Source organism: Scyliorhinus torazame, chromosome 7 (genome assembly GCF_047496885.1).
Source record: "Scyliorhinus torazame isolate Kashiwa2021f chromosome 7, sScyTor2.1, whole genome shotgun sequence".
NCBI classification, from domain to species: domain Eukaryota; kingdom Metazoa; phylum Chordata; class Chondrichthyes; order Carcharhiniformes; family Scyliorhinidae; genus Scyliorhinus; species Scyliorhinus torazame.
Window position 1 is genome coordinate 82809804 of NC_092713.1, and position 22857 is coordinate 82832660.

The 22857-nt window shown below is 44.8% G+C and overlaps 1 protein-coding gene across 1 annotated transcript in view; it reads left to right on the top strand.

Moving 5' to 3' along the window:
• frem1b (Fras1 related extracellular matrix 1b) overlaps nucleotides 1–22857 on the top strand; it is a 377590-nt gene that overhangs the window by 277324 nt on the left and 77409 nt on the right. Inside the window, exons 21-23 of the mRNA XM_072510980.1 lie at nucleotides 15203–15347; nucleotides 17334–17475; nucleotides 18674–18869. Of these exons, the coding sequence (XP_072367081.1) occupies nucleotides 15203–15347; nucleotides 17334–17475; nucleotides 18674–18869 (483 nt within the window). The remainder of the gene's footprint in view (nucleotides 1–15202; nucleotides 15348–17333; nucleotides 17476–18673; nucleotides 18870–22857) is intronic.

Below are 22857 nucleotides of genomic sequence, written 5' to 3' on the forward strand. Positions count from 1 at the left end.
TAAACCTTTCCTGTACTCTCTCCAAAGCCTCCACATCCTTCTGGTAGTACGGTGACCAGAATTGGACACAGTATTCCAAATGTGGCCTAACCAACGTTCTATATAACTGTTACATAATTTTCGAGCTTTTACACTCGATACCCCACCCTATGAAGGCACGCATGCCATATGCTTTCTTTACCACCATTTCCACCTCTGCTGCCACTTTTGAGGATCTGTGCAGCTGCACGCCCAGATCTCTCTGTGTTTCTATGCTCCTGATGGTTCTACCATTTATTTTATAGCTCCCACCTGAATTGAATCTACCAAAATGCATCACCTCGTATTTGTCTGGGTTAAATTCCATCTACCACTTCTCTGCCCAATTTTGCAGCCTATCTATATCCTGTTGTATTCTCTGACAATCTTCATCACCATCTGCAACTCCTGCAATCTTAGTATCATCCGCAAACTTGCTAATCAGACCCGCTACGTTTGCTTCCAAGTCATTTATGTATATTACAAAGAGTAGAGGTCCCAGAACTGATCCCTGCAGAAAACCACTCGTTACAGACCTCCATTCGGAAAAACACCCTTCCACTGCTACACTTGGACTTCTCTGGCCAAGCCAGTTGTGAATCCATCTAGCTAGTTCACCCCTGACCACATGTGATCTAATCTTTTGCACCAGTCTGCCATGAGGGACGTTATCAAATGCTTTACTGAAGTCCATGTCGACAACACCCACAGCCCTTCCCTCGTCAATCATTTTTGTCACCTCCTCAAAAAATTCAATCAAATTAGCGAGATATGACCTCCCTCATACAAAACCATGCTGTCTGTCGCTAATAAGACCATTCACTTCCAAATGTGCATAGATCATGGGCGGGATTCTCCGATCCCGCGGCAGATCAGAGAATCACGGGGGGGGGAGCGCGAATCCTGCGACACCGCACCGACGCCAGCCCGCCGATTCTCTGGCGACTGGAGAATCGCCGCCAATTCTCCAGGCGCGATGGGCCGAGTGCCCGCTAAGTCCCGGCGGCGTCATTCTCGTGTGGTCCTACCTGGTGGGACCTTGGCGTTCTGGCTGCGGGGTGTGGCCTGGTGGTGGGAGGGGGGACTCCGGGGGGGCCTCCACGGTGGCCTGGCCTGCGATCAGGGCCTACCGATCAGCAGGTGGGCTATTCCGGTGGGGGCCTATGTTCCTCCGTGCCTGGCCCCTGTAGGTCTCCGCCATGTTGCGTCAGGGCCGGCGCGGAGACAGCAACCCACCCGCATGAGCGAACTCGCGCCAGCCGTGGCACGCATGCGCAAACTTGCGCCAGCCGTGCTCGCGCCCGTATCGGCAGCTGAAGCAGCGTGAAGAGCTCCAGTGCCGTGCAGGCCACCATCCCGCATTAAGAACAAAGATAACCCGCATATAAAATTGAGCAACGGCCCAAAATTTGAAACAAAAACAATACATACAAAACCCAAAGAGAAAAGAAACTCTGCGCAGCTCATTATCTTCCCATTTGCAGCTCCTCGTCTGCCTGGCCCACCTCAAGATCTGTTCCTTGTCCAGGAAGCGGTGCATTCGTACCACCTTCACCCTCAACAGCTCATTCATCCACAGCTTCCTCATAAGCGCTCTGTGCGCCCTGTCCACCTCCAAGGACTGAGTAAACGCACATTCCCCCAACAGATTCTCGAACATACGTGCCACATATCGCTCGCTGCCCTCCGGGAGACCAACAATCCTCAGGTTCTGCCTGCGCGACCTGTTCTCCAGGTCACCCACTTTCTCTTGCAGCCTTTTCTGGTGGTCACTCATCAGCTCCATCTCTGTCGCCATCGTGGTTAGCTGGTCCTCGTGCTCAGCCATCGGTTCTTCTTCCTTCTGGATCACCTAGCCCTGGGCATCCAATCTTTGCTCCACCTGGTTAATCCCCGTCTTAATCAGGTCCAGGTACTCTTGTCTTTGCTTAGCAAAGCTCTCCTGAAGGAATTCCACCAGCTGCTCCGTTGACCACTGGCCCGGCAACCCCAGACCCTGAGCCTCCGCCATGTTTTCCTGTGCTGCAGACGTCACTTCCTTCTTTGCCCAACAATCTCTCCTTTTCAGACCACTTCTGGTCCACAAATCCATAAACTGGTGGGGGATTCTTCTCCTCTACCTGACCAGTCTCCTATTTTACCAATCAAATCCCCCCTCAGTTGGGGCAAAAGGTCCCAAAGGTCCACCATGAGCAGGATAGAATCATAAAATTTACAGTGCAGAAGGAGGCCATTTGGCCCATCGAGTCTGCACTGGCTCTCGGAAAGAACACCCTACCCAAGATCCATACCTCCACCCTATCCCCATAACCCAGTAACCCCACCCAACACTAAGGGCAATTCTGAACACTAAGGGGCAATTTATCACGGCCAACCCACCTAACCTGCACATCTTTGGACTGTGGGAGGAAACCGGAGCACCTGGAGGAAACCCGCGCACACACGGGGAGGATGTGCAGACTCCGCACAGACAGTGACCCAAGCCGGAATCGAACCTGGGACCCTGGAGCTGTGAAGCAATTGTGCTATCCACCGGGAGCTACCAAATAAGCGACCACTCACTCCCTGGCCACCACCGGAAGTCTACCTTAATGCTTTTTAACACACCTAACACTTCCTCCCTCGTAATAACGACCTGTTCTAAAGTGTTTACACATCCCTCTGAGACATCACCAATCAACATGTCCCTCTCCTTTGTAAATACTGATGCAAAATACTCATTAAGGACCTCATCTACTTCCTCTGGTTCTATAAATAATTTTCCTCCTTTGTCCTTGAGTGGGCTAACTCTTTCTCTAGCTACCCTCTTCTTCCTAATACACGTATAAAGTGCCTTGGGATGCTCCTTAATCCTGTCTGCCAAGGACATTTCGTGTCCCCTTTTTGCCCTCCTAACTCCCTGCTTGAGCTATTTTCTACTTTCCTTGTATTACATAGAACATAGAACATACAGTGCAGAAGGAGGCCATCCAGCCCATCGAGTCTGCACCGACCCATTTAAGCCCTCACTTCCACCCTATCCCCGTAATCAATAAGCCCTCCTCACCTTTTTTGGTCACTAAGAGCAATTTATCATGGCCAATCCACCTAAGCTGCACGTCTTTGGACTGTGGGAGGAAACCGGAGCACCCGGAGGAAACCCACGCAGACACGGGGAGAACGTGCAAACTCCTCACAGACAATGACCCAGCGGGGAATCGAACCTGGGACCTGGCGCTGTGAAGCCACAGTGCTATCCACTTGTGCTACCGTGCTGCCCAAAGTGATTCCTCAAGTGCTTTATCTGCTTTTAGTTGCCTGTGCCTCACATTTGCATCTAATTTCTTTTTGACAAGATTCTTAATTTCCCTGGTCATACAAGGTTCCCGAATCCTGCATTTCCTGTCCTTTTTTACCGGGAACCATTTATACTAACAGGCCATCCTTCGGTACCATGCTGGCCGGCTGACCTTGGTGACCCACACCAACCGACCTTCATGACCTACCTTTTCACTTATCTTTAATGCAATGGGTGAGATGCTTGGTCCTCATGATCTCACTTGCTTTGTCACTCAAAGTTACATTTCTGCTAAGGACTTCAGCTGATAATTTAAGTTCTCGCTGCATACTTTGAAAAAAATCAAGAGATTTGTCCTCGAAAGTGCCATGCTTCGTCTTCAAATGTCTTTGTAGTTTTAATCTTTCATTTGCTGGTACTTCCCTGCACATAACACACATGGACTTTGCATCCTGATTTGCATTGGCACAATTTAAAAAGCCATACCACAAGAAATCATCTTTATACTTCTTTGTTCCCGATTTCAGCTTCTTCTTAATGGGCTGTTCATTAGAGACCCTGGAGCTCACACCAGCACTGCTTTGTCCTCCACTGGACTCTTTTGAGAATCTCTCTCCAGCAGATTCAGTTGTGAAATCCTGGCCTGTTTGTGTTTCCGGCCCTCTGTTCCTTATTACAAGCTGATCTATCTTCAGTTCTTCACACACTCCTGTTGCTTTCTTGCTGGCAACTACAAAATAGAGAAATCTCTCCTCCGTGATTTCGCGGCCAAAGCACGGATCGTGTGACGTCAGTGTGCGTGCCGGGTGCATAAGCTGCTTTCTGCTGCCACTTCTGGTGGGAAGACTCTGCCATTTTTTAAAAGGAATTTAGTCCTGGGATAGCACGCTGATGTCAGGAGGAGATGGTACTGGGACAGCATGCTGACTTCATGAGGAGATGGTACTGAGACAGCACACTGATGTCATGGGGTGGCAGTTTGCCCTGCTGGGCACCGGGCCTGTGCACTGCCAGATCCGCCCGAGTGGGCATGCATGTGGACAGCATTCTCTTTTTTGTAAACAGCACATGGGTCCCATAAATTTATTTGTAAAGACTGATAACTTATAATGCACCATTATAGTCACACAATTGCACAGGTTGCAACCGTTCACACAGATTTCACATGCTGGCCCTTAAATTCCATTTGCCCTGCCCCACAGGTCATTCCTTTTCTGTGATTGCTGCAGGTGCCTTTTTATTGGATCTAAGTTTGAAGAACAAACAAATTGCAGCAATCCCTGTTTATGTAGCTATCACATAATTACTCCTCCCTGTGATGGTGTAGGTATTGAAGTACTTATGGAAGCCAGTGAACTGGTGCTGACTGCCAACATAGTGACCCGCCATTCTCACCCCTCACACAAACTTCACTCGGCCACTCTCCGTGTCCTTCACAGGCCCTGAGCTCCAACAGTCCGCCTCCTCCTATTGGTCAGCGGAACAATGAACTAGGAAAGCCAATCACCCATTGAATAATCTGGGTGCCAATCGTATGGAGCAAGGCAACATTTTGCGGCTGTTGGCAGCCGCGGCTGGCATTCTCAACCTAAAAGCCGGTCACGGCCATTGGACGCTTCTTTCGCGATTGGGAACTCCACGACCAATCGCTCCGTGATCCTCCGGACACTCGCCCACCACCCACCCGTAGGTCGTGGTCCTGAGTTTGAAAAACCCTGGCCTAGTAGATGCAAAAAAAGCCTTTCTTCTGGTTCTTCTTCCCAATGAAGTGGGAGGTTCCAAATGATTTTCAGCATCTAGTCAAGTAACATATTTAAAATCAGAAACTCAACATAGATAAAAATGTGCAAGTAATCATGCTACCTTCCAGTTAATATTTCTTGGTTCTTCAAAATGTCATTACTCATGGCAAATTGGCTTGTGTTCTAAGTAATACCAAACTAAAGGGACTTGAGTCTGAATAGATACTAGAAGACCTAGAAATGAACTAGATGAAATGTGAGTGGATGCGACAGTGGCAGATGAAATTAAAAATAGACAAGCGTAAAATATTATGAGGAAAAGATGGGTGTTGTACCTAACGAATGCCGTTATGGTGTTAGAATAACTAAAGGATGAAGTTCAAAGAGAATAAGGGACACTCGCAGATTCCTGCGATGTGCATAAGTGGCTACAACTGGAGGGAAACATTTCTAAATGTTAAAACATCAATGGAGGTTAAAACTAAAAGTCAACAAGGCTGGAAGCAAACAACTTTTTAGATAGGTAAAACGTCTGGATGGAAAAATAAGCAATTGCCATAAAACAGCATATAGGCAGACAGCTGGGCAGGACATGTAATCTGTGGGCAACACGGTAGCACAGTGGTTAGCACAGTTGCTTCACAGCTCAAGGGTCCCAGGTTCGATTCCCGGCTTGGGTCACCGTCTGTGCGGAGTCTGCACGTTCTCCCTGTGTGTGCATGGGTTTCTTCCGGGTGATCCGGTTTCCTCCCACAGTCCAAAGATGTGCAGGTTAGGTGGACTGGCCATGATAAATTGTCCTTAGTGTCCAAAAAGGTTAGGTGGGGTTACTGGGTTACAGGTATAGGGTGGAGGCATGGGCCGAAGTAAGGTGCTCTTTGCAAGGGTCAGTGCAGACTTGATGGGCTGAATAGCCTCCTTCTGCACTGTAAATTCTATGATGAAATGACGGAGTGGTTCGAGATCTGAGCTTACATTTTGATGGATGATGAAATGGAGGTTAATAAAGTGGATGTCAAACAATGTTTCCCCATTTGATATCCCAGGGTATCCTGCCCAAAACAAAGCAATGCAGCTTTCTTGACAGAATAGAGTAGCCAGGGCTTGTGCGATGACAGTGTCTGAAAACAGATAATGGAGCTTAAGAAAGTTGCTGAGGTAAAGTTAGCCAATAGTACCATTTACCTGGTAAATGTCCAAAGTATGCATGCCACAGGTATTATCTGTTCACCTGAGACACATTTACCGTTGGCCCCATGCAAAATCCTCAGGTAACATTTGTGATTGTATAGCTTTGTGATTGGCTATCATGCATACCATGAGTCTCACAAATGTTCATATTCAAGATTTCCAGAATATCTCGTATCTCGGTAGAAGACCGTGGGAAATTCCTTCCATGGTCCAAATATGGCGGAGTTCCCACCCAACCAAATGTTGCCGATTCTGACAAAGTTCCTGACAGCAACAATGCTCCCCTTTTTCAGCACCAATGTTTAGGTGGTGGTTGGAGAGTTGGGCGGGGGGGGGGGGGGGAAGATGGCTGTTGCTAGAGGACACCAATGCATGTAAGAGCTTTAAGGGACAGGCAGCCTCACAGAACAAGAGTGTTTTACTAACTTAATTTTACTGGAAGAAATTGAATAAGGGGATATGTTGTTTGAAGGTCCCTTTATTGATTCAAGACCAGCAGCATGGGTTCAATTCCCATACGGCTGAGGTTATTCATGAAGGCTCTGCCTTCTCAACCTTGCCCCTCGCCTGAGGCGAGGTGATTCTCAGGTTAAATTACCACAGTCAGCTCTCCCTCTAAAAGGGGAAAGCAGCCAATGGTCATCTGGGATTATGGCGACTTTACCTTTCCTTTATATTGATTACACTCAATGTCAGGCACCCGCACTTTGAGCTTTGCTTTTGCCTTTTGTTGGGAGTATCACCTGTCTTCTGCAGCAATTTTTACAAGTTACATAACTCTCAATTAACTGTTTCAAAAGATGCCTGACAGGTGAGAACCGAATAAAATCAAACTACAACACCTGAGCATCTAACAGGGGGACACGGTAGCACAGTGGTTAGCACAGTTGCTTCATAACTCCAGGGTCCCAGGTTCCCATAACAGCCTTCCCGAAAAGGCGCTGGAATGTGGCGACTAGGGGCTTTTCACAATAACTTAATTTGAAGTCTACTTGTGACAATAAGCGATTTTCATTTTTTCGATTTCTGGCTTGGGTCACTGTCTGTGCGGAGTCTGCATGTTCTCCCCGTGTCTGCGCGGGTTTCCTCCGGGTGCTCCAGTTTCCTGCCACAGTCCAAAGATGTGAAGGTTAGGTGGATTGGCTATGCTAAATTGCTCTTCGTGTTCAAAAAGGTTAGGTGGGGTTACGGTATAGGTGGAGGTGTGGGCTTCGGTAGGGTGCTCTTTCCAAGGGCTGATGCATACTCAATGGGCCAAATGGCCTCCTTCTGCACTGTAAATTCTATGATTCTATGAACTCCTGGGACAGTGTTTGCACCAGTACTTGCCTTTGTGACCATAGTTTAATTGAACCATCCCATATATTTATTCATCATGTTTTGCCAAAGGATGTCGCAATGTTTTAATAAAGTGGTCTGTACTTTTGCAGGGTACTTCATATTGTTATAGAGTGATATGTATATTTTATTGTGAAAATGCAAGAGCATTATTAACGAGGTTGTAGCAGGACATTTTAGAAAAGCAAAAAGTCAGGCACAGTCAACAGGCTTTTGTAAAATTGAAATGGTGTTCGACAAATCTATCAGCGCTCTTTGAGGATGTAACAAGCAGGGTGGATAAAGGGGATGTAATGTATTTGGATTTCCAAATTGCATTCAATCAGATGCCACTTGAAAGGTTACTGCACAAGATAAGAGCTCTTATGTTGGGGATAATATATTAGCATGGATAAAAAAATTGGCTAACTAACAGGAAACAGGATAAATGGACCGTTTTCAGGTTAACAAACTGTAACTAGTGGAGTGCCGCAGGGATCAGTACTAGGGCCTCAACTATTTATAATCTATATTAACATAGGAACATAGAAATTAGGAGCAGATGTAGGCAATTTAGCTCTTCAAGTCTGCTCTGCCATTCAATCAGATCATGGCTGATCTCTTCCTGGTCTCAAATCCACCTCCCTAACTGTTCCCCATATCCCTTTAACTCAGTTTTTAAAAATCAGAAATATATCTATCTTGTTCTTGAAACCATTTAATGACTCAGATTCCACCGCACTATGGGGCAGTGAGTTCCACAAATTCACTACTTCTGCGAGAAGTAGTTCCTCCTCATCTCAATTCTAAATCTACTACCTCTCAACCTATATCTGTGACCTCTTTTTCTAGATTGCTGTTCAAGGGGGAACATTTGGTCTACGTTTACTTTATCAAGCCATTTTAGTATCATATATACTTTGATCAGATCCTCTCTCATCTTTCTAAACTCCAGTGACTATAAGCCCAAATGGTTTAATTTCCTCTCATACATCAATCTTTTCATCCTGGATCAATCTGGTGAATCTCCTCTGAACTGCCTCCAATGCCACAACACCCTTCCTCAATGAGAAGACCAAAACTTGACACAATACTCTAGGTGTGGTCTCACCAACACCCGAGACAATTGCAACAATACTTCTCTACTTTTATACTCCAGTTCTTTTGCAATAAACGCTAACATTACATTTGCCTTTTTAATTACATGATGAACCTGCAGATCTTCTTTCAGCGATTCAGGAACAAAGCCACCCAGATCCCTCTGCCCAGACGCATTTTGAATCTGCCTTCCATTCAGATAATTTGCCTTTCTATCTTTTCGGCCAAAAGGGGATAACCTCACATTAATCTCCATTAAATTCCATCAGGAAAATTTTGATCCAATCTCCTAGCCTATCTATATCCATCTGCAAAATCATAATCGCCTCTTCACTGCCTGCTTTCCCATCTATTTTAGTATCATGTACAAATGTTGCTCTGTTACGCCCTACCCCTGCTTGCAGACCATTGATATAGATTGTAAACAATTGAGGTCTGAGGACTGACCCTTGTGGCACCTCGCTAATTACAGCTCGTCAGATAGAGAAGGATGCATTTATCACGACTCTCTGCTTCCCGTCAGTCAACCAATCCTCAATCCAATATAGTACTCAAGCCTCAATACCTTGCGATCTCACCTTCTGGATCAGTCTTTTATGTACCTTGTCAAACGCCTCCTGGAAGTCTGAATATATCACCTCCACAGGTTCCCCCTTATCCACCTTGCTGGTTACGTCCTCAAAGAACTCAAGCAAGTTTGCCAAGCATGACTTATCCTTCATAAAACCATGCAGATACTGGTGGATTGATTTTAGTCGTTCCAAATGTTCAGTCATCTCCTACTTAACGATTGATTCCAGCAACTTCCCCACCACAGAAATGAAGCTGACGGCTCTATATTTATTATCTGCCTGAACATCCACCATTGTTCCTCAACTGTCCTACCCTCAATTATTTCTGCCCAGTCTACTTGGGTCAACTCTTTCCTCAGACCTGTATAATACCTCTGCCCGATGCTAAAACTCTACTATGGTACACGATCTTCTCTGACTCAATCTAAATTTGAAATTCTAGCATGCTGTGATCACTCTTTCCAAGAGGATCGTTAATGACAAGACTATTTATTTGCCCTTCTTCATTACATAATACTAAATCTAAAATAGCCTGCTTCCTGGCTGGCTCGATAACAAATCGCTCTAAGAAAATATCCCTCACACAGTCTCTGAAATGTCCCTCGAGGCTACCCTTGCCAATTTGATTGGTCCAGTCAATATGCATATTAAAATCACCCATGATTACTATTGTGCTCTTCTCACAAGCTCTCATTACTTCTTGGTTTATACTATGCCCCACTTTGGGAACATTATTCGGAGCCTGTAAATTACTCCTACCAAGGAGTTTTTTCCCATGTTTTTTATTTCCACCCAGATCGATTTAACATTTTGGCCCTTAGTGCCAATATCATTTCTTAATACAGCCTTGATATCATCTTTAACCAATAAAGCAACTCCACCTCCTGTTCCATCCTGTCTATCCGCTCAGGATACTGAGTACCCTTGGAGATTCAACTCTCCGTCCCGTTCCTCCATGTTTCAGTAATCCCCACAAGATCATACCCATTCGTCTCTATTTGTGCCGTCAGCTCATTGACCTTATTCCGAATACTACGTGCATTTAGGTACAAGGTTTAAAATATGTCCTACTGGTTTTCTTTCTTTGCAGGATTTTCTTGTGCACTACACTTTTCAGTCATTCTGACCTCTCTGGGGCTGGAATATGGCGACTAGGGGCTTTTCACAGTAACTTCATTTAAAGCCTACTTGTGACAATAAGCCATTTTCATTTCATTTCATTTCATTTTTAATCTCTGATAACACTCAGCCTCATCCCCAACTTTCACTCCCCCAGTCACCTTGCATTTTGATTTTTTATGTTTCCATTCCCCTCCATAGTCTTTTGACTGGCCCTACCTGTTCAACGTATTAACCTCTACCTTCTCCTTACATGCTGACCTGTTGTTTTGGTTCCCATTATACTTGTCGTAGCTTTACCCTTCCCTTATCCCTATTTTCTAGTTCAAAGTCATTGTGACCACCCTATTTATCCTTTCCTCTCGGACACTGGTCCCAGATCGGTTCAGGTGGAGACCGTCCCAATGGTACAGATCCCTCCTATCCCAATACTGATGCCAGTGCCCCATAAAATAGAACCCCTCTTTCCCACACCACTCTTTTAGCAACGTGTTTACTTCCCTAATTTACTCATCCCTATGCCAATATGCACGCGGATCGGGTAGTAATCCAGAGATTATAAACCTTGAGGACCTGTGCTTTAATTTTGTTCCTAGTTACTGATAATCCCCAAACAGACCCTCTTTCCGAGTCTTGCCTATGTTGTTTATCCCAACGTGGACCACAACAACTGGATCCTCCCCTTCACACCAATATCCTTTCAAGCTGGTTAGAGATGTCCCTCACATTGGCACTGGGCAGGCAGTCCCAGTGGGACTCTCGGTATGATCAGTTCCCCTAATTATAGACTCCCCTACTACCACTTGTAATTTCGCTCTCCCCACTTGAAGGGCCTCCTGTACCACGGTACAGTGGTCTGCTAGCTCATCCTCCCTCCAGTCCTTTTCCTCATCTACACAAGGAAAACGTACCTCATACCTGTTGGACAAGGTCAAGAGCTGAGGCTCCTCCATTTGTGAATTTAGGATCCCTCCATCTGCCTCACTCGCAGTCACACCCTGCTGTCCCTGACCACTTGTCGAATTTGAAGTACTGAATCTATGGGGTGGGACCACCTCCTGAAACAAAGCGTTCAGGTATCTCTCCCTCTCCCTGATGTGGCGCCGTGTCAGAAGCTCAGACTCCTTTCTCTCCGCTCTTTAATGAAGTCTCATCTCTCTTTCTACTCTTTAATGAAGTCTTGCCTCTCTCTAACTCTTTAATGAAGTCTCGCCTCTCTCTCCTCTCTTTAATGAAGTCTCGCCTCTCTCTCCTCTCTTTAATGAAGTCTCGCCTCGCTCTCCTCTCTTTAATGAAGTCTCGCATTTCTCTCCTCTCTTTAATAAAGTCTCGCCTCTCTCCCTGCTCTTTAATGATGCCTCGCTTCTCTCTTGACTCTTTAATGACGGCCCGCCTCTCTCTCCTCTCTTTAATGACATCTCACCTCTCTCTCCTCTCTTTAATGAAGGATCGCCTCTCTCTCTGCTCTTTCATGAAGTCTCGCCTCTCTCTCTGCTCTTTAATGATGTTTCGTCTCTCTCTCCTCTCTTTAATGAAATCTCGCCTCTCTCTCGACTCTTACTGAAGTCTCGCCTCTCTTTCTGCTCGTTAATGAAGTCTCGCCTCTCTCTCCTATCTTTAATGAAGTCTCGGGCGGGATTCTCCCCTACCCGGCGGGGCTGGGGGTCCCGGCGGGATGGAGTGGCGTGAACCACTCCGGCGTCGTGCCGCCCCAAAGGTGCGGATTTCTCTGCACATTAGGGGCCAAGCCCTCACCTTGAGGGGCTAGGCCCGCGCTGGAGTGTTTGGCGCGCCACCAGCCGCTGGGAAAGGCCATTGGCGCCACACCAGCCGGGGCCGAAAGGACTTTGCCGGGCGGCAGAAGTCTGCGCATGCGCGGGAGCTTCAGCGGATGCTGACATCATCCCCGCGCATTCCCTCCCCCGCCGAATATCCGGTGCCAGAGAATTCGGCAACCGGGGGGGGCGGGATTCACGCCAGCACCCGGCGAATCTCTGACCCAGCGGGGGGTCGGAGAATCCCGCCCCTCGCCTCTCTTTCTGCTCTTTAATGAAGTCTCGCCTCTCTCCTCTCTTTAATGAATTCTTGCCTCTCTCTCTGCTCTTTAATGAAGTCTCGCCTCTCTCTCCTCTCTTTAATGAAGTCTCGCCTCTCTCTCCTCTCTTTAATGAAGTTTCGCCTCTCTCTCTGCTCTTTAATGAAGTCTCGCCTCTCTCTCCTCTCTTTAATAAAGTCTTGCCTCTCTCTCTGCTCTTTAATGACGTCTCCCCTCTCTCTCCTCTCTTTAATGAAGTCTCGCCTCTCTCTCCTCTCTTTAATGAAGTTTCGCCTCTCTCTCTGCTCTTTAATGAAGTCTCGCCTCTCTCTCCTCTCTTTAATAAAGTCTTGCCTCTCTCTCTGCTCTTTAATGACGTCTCCCCTCTCTCTCCTCTCTTTAATGAAGGCTCGCCTCTCTCTCCTCTCTTTAATGAAGTCTTGCCTCTCTCTCCTCTCTTGAATAAAGTCTCGCCTCTCTCTCTGCTCTTTAATGACATCTCGCCTCTCTCTCCTCTATTTAATGAAGTCTTGCCTCTCTCTCCTCTCTTTAATGAAGTCTTGCCTCTCTCCTCTCTTTAATGAAGTCTCGCCTCTCTCTCCTCTATTTAATAAAGTCTCGCCTCGCTCTCCTCTCTTTAATGACGTCTCGCCTCTCTCTCCTCTATTTAATAAAGTCTCGCCTCTCTCTCTGCTCTTTAATGACGTCTCGCCTCTCTCTCCTCTATTTAATAAAGTCTCGCCTCGCTCTCCTCTCTTTAATGACGTCTCGCCTCTCTCTCCTCTATTTAATAAAGTCTCGCCTCTCTCTCTGCTCTTTAATGACGTCTCGCCTCTCTCTCCTCTATTTAATAAAGTCTCGCCTCTCTCTCTGCTCTTTAATGTCGTCTCGCCTCTCTCCTCTCTTTAATGAAGGCTCGCTTCTCTCTCCTATCTTTAATTAAGTCTCGCCTCTCTCTCCTCTCTTTAATAAAGTCTCGCCTCTCTCTCTGCTCTTTAATGAAGTCGCGCCTCTCTGTCTGCTCTTTAATGAAGTCTCACCTCTCTCTCCTATCTTTAATGAAGTCCCGCCTCTCTCTGCTCTTTAATGAAGTCTCGCCTCTCTCTGCGCTCTTTAATGACTTGGATGAATGGACCGACTATATTGTCATCAAATTTTATGTTTAGACGAAGGTACATGGGAAATAAAGTGGGGAGAACAGAAAGAATCTGAAAAGAGATAAAGGGTGGGATTTACTGACCACCCCGCCGCCTGTTTTTCGGCAGCGGAGGTGGCCCGCCAACGGGATCCATCAGTCCGCTGTTGTCAATGGGATTTCCCATTGACTGCACCCCTCATCGCCGGGAAGCCTGTGCGCCAGTGTGGGACCAGAATTACCCGCTGGTATGAACAGCCATTAAATCCCGCCAACAGGTAGGTTCAGTGAGCGAACAAGAAATTGCCAGATGGAGTATAATGTGGGAAAATGGAAGGTTGTGGCAGGAAGAATAGAAAAGAGAAATATTATTTAAATGGTGAGGGACTGTAGGATACTGCGGTACAGTGGGATCTAGTGTCCTTATACAAGAATCACAAAAAAGTTAGCATGAGGATACATCAAGTAATTAGGAATGGAATATTGGCCTTAATTGCAAGGGGAATGGAATATAAAAGTAGAAAAGTTGTTACAACTGCATAGGGCATTGGTGAGACTGCACCTGGAGTATTGTGTACAGTTTTGGTCTCCTTACTTAAGGATGGATGTATTTCCATTGGAATCAGTTCAGAGAAGGTTCACTTGGCTGATTCCTGGGATGAAAGGGTTGTCTTATCAGGAGCATTGGGCCTATGTTCATTGGAGTTTCGAAAAATGAGAGATGATCTTATTGAAACAGCACGGTAGCACTGTGGATAGCGCAATTGCTTCACAGCTCCAGGGTCCCAGGTTCGATTCCGGCTTGGGTCACTGTCTGTGCGGAGTCTGCACATCCTCCCTGTATGTGCGTGGGTTTCCTCCGGGTGCTCCGGTTTCGTCCCACAGTCCAAATATGTGCAGTTTAGGTGGATTGGCCATGATAAATTGCCCTTAGTGTTCAGAATTGCCCTTAGTGTTGGGTGGGGTTACTGGGTTATGGGGATATGGTGGAGGTGTTGACCTGGGGTAGGGTGGTCTTTCCAAGAGCCGGTGCACACTCGATGGGCTGAATGGCCTCCTTCTGCACTGTAAATTCTATGAAACTATGAAACATAAAAGTTTCTGAGAGGATTTGACAGGATAGATGCTAAATGGATGTTTCCTTTTGTGAGAGAGACTAGAACTACAGGGCACTGTTGAAAAATAAGGGGTCTCCCATTTAAGATGGAGATGAGGAGAAAATTCTTCTCTCAGAGGGTCATTAATCTGAAATTTTCTTCCACAGAGAGCAGTGAAGGCTGGGTTATTTAGAGTGTTCAAGGCTGATTGACAGCCAAGTCGAGGATTGTGGAGAGGGAACAGAGTTAACCCTTCAAAGAGTCACACAGACTTGAAAGGTGAACTCTGTTTTCTGTCTCTACAGATGCGGCCAGAGCTGCTGCGTTTTCCTAGAATTCTCTGTTTTTGTTTCAGATTCCAGCATCCGCAGTATTTTGCTGAGTCAAGGGTTATGGGGGACAGGCAGGATAGTGGAGTGAAGGGCACAATTTGATCAGCCATGATCTCACTGAATGGTAGTACACGTTTTTTGGGCTGAATGGACTATTCCTGTTCCTATTTCCTCTGCTCTTATTAAGATCTTATAAACTTTACAAGGTGATCTGTATTTTTATAGGGAAAATTACTTTCATGGGCTGGTTGTAACACTCTTTTTTGCAGGAATGAAGCTAATGTACCTGCACGATGACACAGAAACCTTGAAGGATAGTTTTACCATTCAGCTGACAGACGGCAAGCACACAGTACCAGGGACAGTACATGTCCATATTATATCGATCAATGATGAGAAGCCAGTTATTTTAATGTAAGCTTGAATACTTTGGCAAGGGATCCACAATATGAATTTTTAGATGGTATATCATAAAACAACGTATTGAATGAGCATTGTTTGGGGGTGGGAGAGTGAGCAGGGGGGGCAGTGTGGTTGATCGACTGCTTTGTGCAGTTTCATTCAGTTTTACACTTAAAGGTTATGTTACAGACTCAAATTCAATTGCTGTTGTCTATCCAGTGTCTGCCTTGAAGGCTGTCATTTCTTTTTAGAACTCGTGACGTTTAAGGGGCGTCTTGACAAATACATGATGGGAATAGAGGGATACGGACCCCGGAAGTGTAGATGATTTGAATTTAGACGGGCAGCATGGTTGGCGCATGTTTGGAGGGCTGAAGGGCCTGTTCCTGTGCTGTACTTTTCTTTGTTCTTTGTAACTCAGATTATGGGACAAATGTTTCTCACCAATATCAATTTATTTACCAATTTATCTGTGACTGTATTTAAGAAATCTTGTTTGATATGTAAAACTCATTCAAAATAAAGATATCAGGGAACATGGGGATGATTAATGAGAAGATAAATTATTCAAGCCTTCTATTGATTTAAAGAGTGGTATTAAAGTGCAATGTGGTCTGTAATTTTGAATACGTGCTCAACCACCACTGTTCACGTGTAAAATCCTAATTTTATGTACTTATGTTCAATTTATAAGTTTAGATACCCTCTTGGTTCGGTGGTTAACTGAACTTCATGGTGTGGAACTCAGCAATCCAGTCAAGGAAATACATTGGTTGATTTCAGCTGGGGTAGTCAAAACAATAGGCAGCAATCAGTTTCTAAAGCCAATTCATTGGAAGGTTTAATGTCCAGTTACCAATGGAATTGCAAAGCACAAATTATGCTAATTTTGTACTCTGCTTACATTGAGACTAAAGACTTATTGAATTGGATGAGTGAACTCAATGCAAGTCTACTGCAGGAATATTAGCTCTAACCAAAAACAAAGTTTGTTCTAGGTGGGAACAACCCCGCTATCTAATGGCACTGATTTTCTTTATCGGGCCTCAACGGGGAATTTCCCACCAAGGATGCACTCAGTCGTGTTTTCTGCACTGAGGGGAAGAGATTGGGGCACCATTTTTAAATGGCAACCCGATCTCTCGACTCCCTGACAACCCACCCCCCCCCCCCACCCCCGTCCTCACACACACCACCAATGGCCCAAATCATCTGATGGGGGGACCTCGAGCTCCCTGCATCCCATATCATACAAGCAGGGCACCCTGCGCCCGATTCCTGATGCGGGCAAAATGCCACCTAGATGCCTTGGCACTGCCAGCCTGCCAATGCCCCTGCCAACTTGGCAGTGCCACCTGTGCACCCTGGCAGTGCCAGGCTGGCACACAGGTGACACTTTCAGGGTGCCCAGGTGGCACTGCCAGGGTGTCAGGTAGGTAGTGTCAAGGAGCCCAGGTGGCATCAGCAGTGTCAGCGTGCCACCGTTCCCAGATACGAACCATCTGGGGCTTTTGATTGCTTGCGAGACCCCACCAAGTGCCATTCTGCCTGGTCCCCATTTGTGGGGACCATTGCTGAACAGCGCCCAGCTAGGGTCTCCTTGGTGAGGCCTGTAAATCCTGGGAGTCGGTTAGATTTGGCATCAGCAGGGTTAAGTGAGCTTTTAAACTCTCTTAACTCTGCAACTCTGAGTCCCGCCCATTGTGGTGTAACGACCATCGGGAATCCCGGGAGAGGCCTCTCGCAGGATCCGCCAGCCACGTCCCGTCCTCATTCTTAGTCGGACACGATGGGACACGGACGGTAAATCGAGTCCAACATATTTATGAAGTTGGGATGACAATCCTCAGTAGTTGAATTACTCTATAGAATGAAGAGTACTCTTAGAATTATTAATTACTACCTTGCTATAGTCAATCTAAGACTACAGAATACTACCAAAGTGCAATGATAGTTGTGGCTTTGTGTTGGATCAATGATTGCCCTTTACCTGTTCAGAAACACTGGCTTGGAAGTGGAAGTGGGAGAAAACAAAGTTATTTCTAGTGTAGCTTTAGAAGCTGAAGACAAGGACACACAACGGTTCAAGCTTTACTACGTAATCAACACTGTGCCCATATTTGGACAGCTGCAGCTAAAGGTAAGAATTGACAACACCTTCCATGATTTTCCCATTTGTTGAAAAAGTTCAGAGAAGTGATTCGCGGCTTGAAATAACTATGTTGCAAAGAAAATCATGGGTCATTAATCATCCATGGAAAATTATTTTTAAATAGCAGTGAGACATCAGGAGAAGAAGTCCTCTGCTCCTTTTATACAATGATATTAGAAATGACTTCTTTAAGTTGATGAAGATTCCCTGTGGTCGGTAGTTCCAATCCAATTATAAATATGTTCATGAGGAAAGGCATGTCAGAATGTTGGAAATACAAACCAGAGACAATCTGCATGAACGACATGAACTTCTTTATAATACTGATGTGTACTGAGACCAAAGCAATTGCTCTCCCTTTGAAAGCTAATTCGAATAACATGCGATTACAAGACACAAAATTCCAACTGCACCGCAGTGCAACTGAAAGGGTGGAATTTCTGTCTGCTATCATGTCCTCACCTTCACCTTGTCTCAGATTCCAGAGAGAGTTATGACTATTTTTTGGTGAGTACCTGTTCCAGGAACAGCACTACAGGAGCATTTCCACAACGGCAGTGAAACAGAGGTACCTCACCAGCAAAGTAGCCCGAAATACGTTGGAAGTGAGCAGCAAGACTCGGTCAACTGGTTAACTTGCAAAATACCATCTTTAGATAAGACAAGAATCAAAGGTCCTGTCCGCTTGCTCATGTGGATCAAAAGAATGTTTTGAAGAACTGATAGTCTCCTTAGTATCCTAAACGACATGAATCCCTCAAACAAGATTATGCAGAATAATTGGAAACTTATATCATTGCTATACAGTGTCCACCCCTTAACCTGTGCATGTTGATATCAACACAATTTCCTTATATAGATGATGTGGCCAATAAATGTCTTACAAATAAATGACAGAAGAAAATCCTCATCTGCTGGCATTTAACTTCCTACTCTGTCTAAATGTCGCAATGCAATTATTGCCAGCGCGGAAATGATCCATGTGGGAAATGACCCACCTCTTCCCTCATAACTGCTTAATACATTCCCTGGTGCGATATAATGAATTTGGAGATAGAAAACCAATTAAAGCAAAGGTTGAGGATTTACATAGGTTGAATACAATATTCGAAGCTGCATAACACGATTCCAGCACTTTTTTGCAACAATGCTGTATTAATATGGTATTTCTAATTTCTTGGAACAGACTGAATTTGAATGGATTCATCTATACCCAGGCATGAATTATAGTCAAGAAGATGTAGACATGAACCGAATTTGGTATCTACACACTACCATTGTGGGGTCAAAAGGTCAGGACAGCTTTCGCTTCCATGTTACAGATGGGGATAGCACCTCACCTTCACAGAATTTTTATATTTCACTGAAAAACATGAAGAAAGGTGAGTAAATTATAATTCTGTACAAATCCCATTATGCAACTTAATTTTAAAATATACTGGTTATCTATTATATATATATATATTTAGCTTAGAGTTGTCAAGAGTACATAGTGGAAAAATTATCTGTTTGAAAACTGGAACCATCTGGCATGATGCTTTTGATATGGTCTGCATCATTACATTGTATATTTGTGAAAATTTAGAAGTTTGCAAAACAGGAAACTTGCCCTTGCAGAGGCATAAATCCAAGTGATCAATAATGCTTTCACTTGCAGGAACCAAATTTTATGCAGTCTTACATCGTGCCACTAAATTCACTTACACGTGACTAAGGTAAAATTATGATGTTTCTGTGAAGCTTTTCTATGAAGCTGCAAGAGGAGTTCTTCTTTCTAACCAGCATCCAGCAGCTTTAGTGGACCTGATCACGATGGATGAGAAAAATTTCTCACTATTTTGATGACAGTCTACAGATGTAACTTGTCTTGAAGATATGACTTGAATAACCTTGATTATTGCTTGCGTCCCTCGGTGTCAATTGCCACAGTCAAGATCCTATTGTGAGACGCAAGTCTAGTCCTTGTAGGTGTGGCAAAGTCTACTGTGGCGTGAATGGCTGTCTTCACGAAGGCATTTTGCTTAGTGTGGACATCATTTGAATAATGATATCAACTCTCAGTTCATGCCATTAAAGTTCTGGAAGATCATAAACTGAACTTATAGAGTCCAATAATCATTCCTGAAGAATATGAACAGTAATACAGACTAAGAGGTGAATTTTCCCAGGCAAGGAGCGGCAGGTTTGGGTGCATGTGGGGAGTCAATGCTCTAAAAGCGATGTTGAGTCACAAGACTGATATCATAAGACCATAAGATATAGGAGAAGAATTAGGCCATTCAGCCAAACAAAATTGCTCTACCATTCGATCATGGCTGATATGTTCCTTATTCACATTCTCCCCATAACTCCTGATCCCCTTATTAATCAAGAAATCCCTTTATTAATCAAGAACACCAAATTTGTGCTTGAGGTGCTGTTACCTACAAAACAAGAGCTAAAGAAAGGAATTAGACAGAATAGTTCTTTTTTAGAATATAGGAACTAGGAGTAGGCAATTTAGCCTCTCGAGCCTGCTGCACTGTTCAATACAATCATGGCGGATGTCACCATGGCCTCTCTGTAACCCTTCAACCCATTACTAATTAAAAATCTGTCTAACTCCTCATTAAATGGACTCACTGTCCCAGCATTCACCGCACTCAGGAGTAGCGAATTCCACAGATTCACGACCCTTTGAGAGAAGTCGTTTTTCCTCATCTCCATTTTAAATTTTCTATCCCTTATCCTGAGACTATGACCTCTCATTCTAGAATGCCCCACAAGAGGAAGGATCTGCTCCACGTCTACTTTATCCATATCTTTTATCATCTCATTTACCTCAATTTTATCTCCCCTCATTCTTCTAAACTCTAGAGAGTATAGGCCTAAACTGCTAAACCTCTCTTCATGAGACAAAGCTCTCATCTCTGGATCCATCGAGTGAACCTCCTCTGAAGTGCCTCCAATGCCACTACATCTTTCCTCAAATAAGGGGACCAAAACTGTGCACAATACTCCAGGTGCGGTCTTACCAATACCTTGTATAGTTGCAACAACACCTCCTTACCTTTATACTCTATTCCATTGGCTATGAATGTCAACATTCCATTCGCTTTCTTTATTATCTGCTGTACCTGCATGCTAGTTTTCTGCAATTCTTGCTTGAGGACACCCAGATCCCTTTGCACCAAGATCCCTTTGCACCGGAGCACCCCAAAGTCTCTCCCCATTTAGATAATAAGTTGCCTTCCTATTTTTCCACCAAAATGGATGACCTCATGCATATCCACATTAACCTCCATCTGCTCCATCTGCCCACTCTCCTAATCTATCTATATCCATTTGTAAGTTTATTATTTCCTCATTTCAAATTACTGTCTTCCCTATTTTAGTGTCATCTGCAAATGTGATTATAGAACCTTCTCTACCTGTATCCAAGTGATTAATATAGATTGTAAATAATTTGGGTCCAAGGACTGAACCCTGTGGCACCCCACTAATTACATCTTGCCATCCAGAAAAAGACCCATTTATCTTGATTCTCTGTCTTCTGTCCATCAGCCAGTTATCTATCCAAACTAATAAATTATCCATAACCCTGCATGATCTAACCTTGTGTATTAACCCTCTGTATGGCATCTTATCAAACACCTTACAGTAGTCCAGATGTACTACATCTACAGGATCCCCATTATCCACTTAGTATGTTACATCTTCAAAGAGCTCTAACAAATTAGATATTTCCTTTATAAAACCATGCTGACTCTGATGGATAGTGTTTTGACTTTCCAAATGTCCTGATGTTACTTCCTTAATAATGGATTCTAACAATTTCCAAACAACAGGTGTTGAACTAAATGGTCTGTAATTTCCTACATTTTGCCTCACTCCCTTTTAGAATAAGCATTAGCATTTTTCCAATCCATGGAAACCTTACCGCTGTCCAAGGAATTTTGGAATATTATAACCAATAGATCCACTATCTCACTGCCACTTCCTTTAACATCCTAGGATGTAGGCCATCAAGCCCTGGGTACTTGTCTGCTTTCAATACCAATAGTTTGTTGAGTACTGTTTCCCTATTAATGCTGATTGTTCTTAGTTCCACCCTTTCTATCACCACTGAATTACCCTTTCCTTATAGGGATGATACTAGTGTCCTCCACCGTGGAAATTGAGGCAAAATATTGATTTAGTGTCTCTGTCATTTTTATGTTCCCCACTATTAATTCTCATCGCACATTCATTCAGATTTTACTCAGTTGCATTTGCAGGCAAGCAGTGAACCATGTGCAGCTGCTAGGGAAGTCATTGATATATTCAAATAGTTCATCAAGTTGTGTTTTAACCAAGGATTCTTTTAACCAAGACTTTAATAGCCAGTGAACCTATTTCCTGAACTATCAGCACGTTGCCAGGATCATCAAGCCGAGTGCATGGCAATGTGGGTTTCTTCAATGAAACTGATAGGCAGGGAAACCTTTGACCAGTGAAACTAAAGAGCAGCATCCTTGGACAGCAACAGTCCTTTTCAGAGAATGGATTCACTGCTTGAAGGTGAATGCCAACTTCGTGGAAATCACTATACCTGTCTTGCACTTCACTTACCTCGAGCTGCACTTCCTAGCTACAAGCGTTCACCACAGCAAGGGAACAGCTTTTACGGCTCCACCTACCACCTCTGACAAAGAACAAGAGGAGTTCAAGCACCAACAGCCCAGCAGTAGCTGCCTTCGGCCCAGCTGTACACTGCACACTGCTCCACAGGGCAGAAGGTTGTGTTTTCTGGTTCCTTCTGGTGTCAGGATTTTCCAGTCCTGCTGAAATCAATGGATTTTTGAATGGCTCGCTGCATTTTCCAGCCTGACCCACGCCAACAAGGGGTTGTAAAATTCTGCCCAGCGAGTCAGCTCCAAGAAGTGAGATCTCCAATGAAGGATTAGCTCTCTCAACATTTCTGAGCACCAGTACTGTAGGAAGTTTGGGTTTTCATGCAAGTTGGTGTTGACATCTACAGCCCCCGGAACAAGACCTCCTTCCCAGTAGACCAGGTGGGCTTGCATTGCCAAGAACTGAAACGGTATCTGTCACCACTGGAGGCCTCCACCCAAATCTCTACCTCTCTTCAGCTCTCTTCAGCAAGGAGAGAAAGCAGAAAGGTGTGAGATTAAACATGGTTTCTGTGGAGAGGATGGAAAGGAACATTTGTGGAGGGTGACTGTGAGGCATTGTTGCCAGATATCAATAGGATGAGTGGGAGTGTTGACTGTTCAGATGGGAAATAAGAAGGTGCCTAGAGAGAAAGGAATGTGTGGCGCTGAAAGGCATGTTGCTCTGAGGAGTGCTATGCAAAGGAATGTTGGGAAAGCTAGTGGGTGGGATTTTCCA